General features: G+C 37.3%; 1 protein-coding gene across 1 annotated transcript; it reads right to left on the reverse strand.

Moving 5' to 3' along the window:
* Positions 1-1769: 1769 nt before the first annotated feature.
* On the reverse strand, positions 1770-3770 carry LOC134230356 (uncharacterized). The gene is made up of 2 exons (XM_062712117.1): positions 2342-3770; positions 1770-2068 (listed from the first exon to the last, which is right to left on the reverse strand). Exons 1-2 carry the CDS (start codon positions 3754-3756, stop codon positions 1783-1785), a joined length of 1701 nt encoding a protein of 566 aa, XP_062568101.1. The 5' UTR covers positions 3757-3770; the 3' UTR covers positions 1770-1782.
* Between the last annotated feature and the right edge of the window lie 2230 nt (positions 3771-6000).

The following is a 6000-nucleotide window of genomic DNA, read 5'->3' on the forward strand; positions in this document are numbered from 1 at the left end:
CTGACTTGTTTTTCGTCGACCTCATGTGGCGTGGGGCAGAAATTTAGCCCCTTTGAGAGAAGTGAGGTCTCCGATTCGGAGAGAGGAGCACTAAATGTATTGAGCACTGGGCAGACGTCAGGAGTTTGTACGGGTCCGTCCCAAATGGGAGGACATGACAGTAGTGGTGATTGACCATAACCCAAGATGGACAGATGCTCAGAGGAAAAGCAAAGAAAAGTTCTGGATGCACAGATTGAAGTCATTCCGCCCAAATGGTATTAACAAATTGAATGACTTCACCAGAATGAACGTAAATTAGACCTAATTCCTGATCATACTAAACAAAATTATTCTCTCAATTTAGTGTAAACTCTACAGTTAATTTGTGCCACCAACTCTCGAACAACCACATAACTATGTATTGCTTACGCCTTTGTTAATTATTTTTTCCCGATAATAAGTCCTTAAATATTTCAAAATTTATAATTGATCACAATTCATATGTTTGAATATCCCTACTATATGATTTTTCTTTCATTATTCTTTATTAAGTAAAGTTACGCCATTTTGAGAGAATGAATCAATGTACGATTTACTGATTGTCGTAATTAATTAGCATAATTAATTCGTTCAATTATGTAAATCGCACTTCACCCGAGTATACCCGATAGACCGGACGCATTTCATAGCGGTCCGGATTTCTTTCTTTATTCGTGTTCTTAAAAATTTCCAATTCAACATGTAATTAAGTATGTAAATATCTAGTGTTTAGTAGTTTAGTAGTAGTGCTAGTTGTTTTTGTTTCTCTTTTTCCTTTGTTCTTATGACTTTTTAACTTTTTTCTTTGTCCTGAGGAAGGGACAGGGCGTCCCGAAAATTTGACAAGCTTTAATGTTCGTGTCGTTGGTCATTTTTAGTGCTTAATATAAATTTCCATCCATGACCTTGTATCTACTTGGTAGATCCGACATTTAGGATATACAGTGTTGTTGGTTTTTTAGTTTTATATATATATATATATATATATATATATATATATATATGTAGAAAGCACAAAGAAATTCACTTTTACATGGATACCCACTTCCGCCCCAGCCCGGGGTTGAACTCTCGACCTTCGGAATCTGTCTCCTAGCAGTGTAGGAACAGCGCGCTAGACCGCTCGGCTATCTAGGCAAGTCAAAAAACTTGCTTTCGATGCCGATGGAATTCTCGCGGCGCTGTCCTACACTACACGGTCATTGAGAATAGAAGTGAGATACAGTTATTTGGACATTAGTTTTAACAGAGGATTGTTACCAATACATGTTGTAATGAAATTAATTATTTATAAAGCACATTTTACAACAACTCTTAAACTAACATAACATGCCCTATGTGAAGAAATATTAATATAGAAAGCACAAAGAAATCCACTTTTACATGGGTACCAACTTCCGCCCCAGCCCGGGGTGAACTCTCGACCTTCGGAATCTGTCTCCTAGCAGTGCAGGAATATATATATATATATATATATATATATATATATATATATATATATATATATATATATATATTATTTTCAGAACATGTGAAATCCAACTTTATTGTTATCAACTTAATTATCAGTATTTATAATTCTATTTAAAGTAAGAAAATACAAAAAATGCAAATTCAAAATTAGCTATTTTAGTAATTGTTATGAATCATATCTAACAAAACATTGACTTGAATACCTTCTTAAAGCTGACAGAAGAAAAACGATATTGGCTCAGGTGAGCTAAATAAAACAAGGGAAGAATGCAGCCTCTAAATATATAGTTAAAAGATTTTGTCCCAAAGCCAGAAAAATATTTTTCCGGTAATAAAATTAGCCACATCAGTATACCAGGAAAATACAAGTATGGAGGAGATGCCACAGAAGTATTTCACTATCCTAGCTGTGTATAGGAACGTGTACAGACCGGTAGGTAAAGCGGCCAGGTCCGCGAAGACAGAGGGCGCTTTTGGGTCGCAAAGTTTGCAGTTACTACAGACACACTCGGTTGACATCTTGCCTTTTATACAACTGATATAGCAGCAGCAACAAGGAATAAACGTCTTACAGCTGAAATAAATAAACTCCATAAGTTTGACATTTCTAAAGTGAAAATCCCTAATTGTCTTTAAACTGAAATCAATATTGATACATGTATGGATGTTCTTAAGGATATTACAACTCAAATAATGACAGAGTCCAAATGGACTTACAACTGAAATAAGAATTGACTTCAATCTGAATGAATAAAGTAATAAACGACGTAAATATCCTAAATACGAATATTTTTATCAAGAATTCTACAAGTAAATGATGTATCTAAGCGATAAATAATGAACTTACTCAAAACAACAACAGCAACATGGACAACAGCACTTGATCAAACCACGGAAGCATTTCTTTAGGTATTTGGTCAAACAAGCGGTCAGGCAAGCGACAAATTTTTCACAAAATCTAGAACAGACGTTTGAACAGTCACATTTTGTGTTACCGGCTGAAACCTTCAGGTTCGTCAAATAACGCCAACCAGTGCTTAGAAGAGCAGACAGGCCGTTTAGAAAACGTCTGATTCTCCCGGCGTCCCACACTTTGCATTCGAAACATGTTTCAGATAAACTTTCTTCGAAGCGATGAAGTAAAAAATTTTGTGGAATTTTTATAAATGCGTTTACAAGAAAAATTTCGGTTCGCTCGTCCACATAATCGGTGATTTCAATATCAGGCTGTAGTCGGTGGTTCTGAACGATCTGATAGATGATGTTAGCCATTTGTAGAACAGCAATCACGGTCCCTGCAATGGTTAAATACAAGAATTGTTCAGCGTTTTTTTCACTTTTGTCCGTCTTTTGACCGTTGGCACAGATTTCCTTTTTTCCACTGAGTATCTCTTTTATATCCCCAACAGGATCGCTCATGTCGGAGTATTGCAGCCAATCTGAAACAAGATTGAGAATGATCAAGACTGCAGAGAAGACGCGACAAGTGGTATACCACCAAACTTTTCTCGGCTTCTTCTCTTCCTCCTCCTCTGGCTGAGGCGGCTGTTGTTGATGCTGTGGTTGTGGTACAACTACAAATGGAACTTGAGTGTGCCATGCAGCTGAATGTTGATATCCTTGATGGAGCTGCAAACTGGGTTGGGGGCCACGATCCATTTGCATCTCCCCCGGCGCAGGGTACTGGTGTGAATAAACGGCAGGTAGCCCGCGCTCTTCGTAACTCATTTCCATGTTTTCTGGATAAGCTCTTTCATTTGGATCTCGATCTTGCTGAACATAAAATCCACTCTCCCTGTAGCTCATCCTTGAAGGACCCTGATGTTGCACAGCACGACCATAATCTTCAGCCCTGTGTTCGGCCATTTCATACACTTGCTGTCTTTTCATCAGTTGTTGTCGGTAATCTACATTTTGAATCTCGGTATTTCTGTAAGCCATGTTTCTGTATCCTCTATCCGAACGATGCTCTTCATAATATAGGAAACTCCTATTTCTGTATTCCCTATCCGAAACCCTTGAATGCGCTGGGCTTTGCAATTCTCGCTCTTCGTCGCCATGATATCCTCCATTCCAGGGCACAATATCCCTACGCCTTGGGCCCAGATCATCAGTTATCCCTCCACTCCTATCTTCCATTCCAATGCTCTCGGGATATTCATCACTCTCATCATCATGTCGACCTTGCTGGTCGTAAGTATTATTCTCTGAGACATGACCATTTCTTGAATCAGACCTGCGACTCCGTCCTCGATCTGCCATGTTATATAAGTGGGACGACAGTATCTTATCTGCTGCACATTATATCATACGATAAATGAAAACTCTTCAAAGAATTTACATGTCAGGCCTATAGCCTGTCAAGCTTACTGATATATATTTTTCTCAAGTTTTGACATTCAGAAGCCATAAGACATATACCTGCTTTTATTAAGTGGTTGCCCCGGTAAATAATAGCATACACACTCAAAAAACAATGTTCATTAAAATTTTATCGTTTCAGCCTCCATTGGCAGGCATTAATGTATTCTCTTAAAGAAAACTGGGATTAACAAAATAATTATACCGCAGTATATTATGTCGTGTAAAATTATCTTCGGGCTGTACCCTCTCCCAATTCTGAAAACTCCAAATCCGCCGCTTCATTTCTTGACCTTTGGCATTATACACAATGTAGATACTCGGTAATATGGGGGTATTATTTTAGCCTAAAGCTAGGGTGAGAGGACTCCAGCATTTGACGTAACCTCCTTATCCCGAACTCATAGAATCAAAAAGAACTTTGAAATAGCTGAGGATTCGAGATAATCAGGGAAAAACGCTTAACAAATGAGAGACTGGGACTTCCAAATCGCTTCGATATATCCATGGTTTTCAAGATATCAGTGTATTAATGCACATATATAATACTTTAAAACTATATATACATAGTGAATGAAGAAATATTACTTTAAAAGCATAGAAAATTCACATAACAAGAGTACTTTATCCAGACCTAACCTGGGTGGAAAATTGCGGATGCTTATTCTGTCTCCAAACAGTACAGCAACAGCGCTCTAGACCACTCAGCTATCCAGGCAAATCAATTCGATGCCAGTGGAATTTCCGAGAGTAATTCTTAACTTGCCCAGATAGTCGAAAAGTCTAGCGTGTTGTTCCTGCTCTGTAACACACAGAATGAATCCATTGCATTCAGTCAACTGAAGGATTACTGAATGATTACTGAAAGGTCTGGGAAGGTCACTGAATGGCAGGACTATTCGGTCATTATTCAGTAGAATTTCGGTCACATTTCTGTCACAAGTAGCTATTCCGTAGATCAAGCGTTCAACCACGGTTTGGGACAAGGATAAGTAAAATAAATACTTTAAAAACATTGGTTCATTTTTGCACAATAAGCTAACCAAACAAAAATCATTATTTGTACACCTTTGTAAAATTTCAGCCAGGTGAGCTCGGTTTGATGGATATAGGACAGATGATGTTCAGCCAGTATATGTTACATGAGATTTGCTTGTTTTTTGATAATGGACATGATAACAACGCTATTGGAAGAAATTCTGAAGTGGTTAAAACGATAAAACGATTACTTGGAAAAAAGATTATCTGTTTTACGTTGACTATGTTTCATCTAAGATTAGTATACTTAAGACATCCAAATATAATATGTACCATTTGAAATAATGTACTAGTATTGTGTTCCGATGGGGCAACTCGCACCTTCGCCTTTAGGGCGAAGTTGCGAGGGCAAAGTAGCGAAGTGCGAAGATGCGACGGCCAAGCGCGAATTAAGGTGCGAGAGCGAAAGTACGAAGGCGACTTCGCGTTTTCGCCCTCGCACCTTCGCTCTTTTTTGTGGAGTTCTCACTCCGACATTTGAAAATAATTTCATTTATAACCAGAAGTCTCTGTCGAGACTGAAGCTCTACTGGTTTGTACTTATAGCAAAGGAAGAGAAAAGTACTTAAGCAGTTGGGGATTGAAACTTTACAACAGCAATAAATAAAATAATGATACTTGATTAAGTCTTATGTTCTTAGTATAGTCTACTTGCATGCCACATTATATTTTAATCAGAATAAAACTGTATTTGGAGTAGCATTTTGAGAGTATTAATCAGAAATTTCTATTTTTAGTAACCAAGGCAATAATGTTCATCGAAGTCAAAAACCAATAGATAGAATTGTTTATCTTAGTGTAGTCTACTTGTGTGCCAAGTTATATTGAAATCAGACCAAAACTGTAAGAGATGTAGCATTTTGAGAGAATTGCATAGATTTCTATTTTTAGTAACCACGGCAACACCGTTCATCAAAATCAAAAACCGATACACAGAATTATGTATCTTAGTGTAGTCTACTTGTGTACCAAATTAAATTGAAATCAGAACAAAACTGTAGGAGGAGTAGCATTTTGAAAGAATTTCACAGAAATTTCTATTTTTAGTAACCAAGGCAATAATGTTCATCGAAGTCAAAAACCAATAGATAGAATTGTTTATCTTAG

Source organism: Saccostrea cucullata, unplaced genomic scaffold (genome assembly GCF_032062105.1).
Source record: "Saccostrea cucullata isolate Sc308-1 unplaced genomic scaffold, CSIRO_AGI_Scuc_v1 ctg4763, whole genome shotgun sequence".
Taxonomy (NCBI): Eukaryota; Metazoa; Mollusca; class Bivalvia; order Ostreida; family Ostreidae; genus Saccostrea; species Saccostrea cuccullata.

What these genes read in the sequence shown, in the direction of transcription:
- LOC134230356 (XM_062712117.1), bottom strand. Translation starts at nt 3,756, where the DNA reads ATGGCAGATCGAGGACGGAGTCGCAGGTCTGATTCAAGAAATGGTCAT. An exon ending in TGTTGCTGTTGTTGTTTTGA is followed by an intron (nt 2,069 to 2,341) that starts GTAAGTTCATTA and finishes TATTTATTTCAG; the next exon opens with CTGTAAGACGTTTATTCCTT.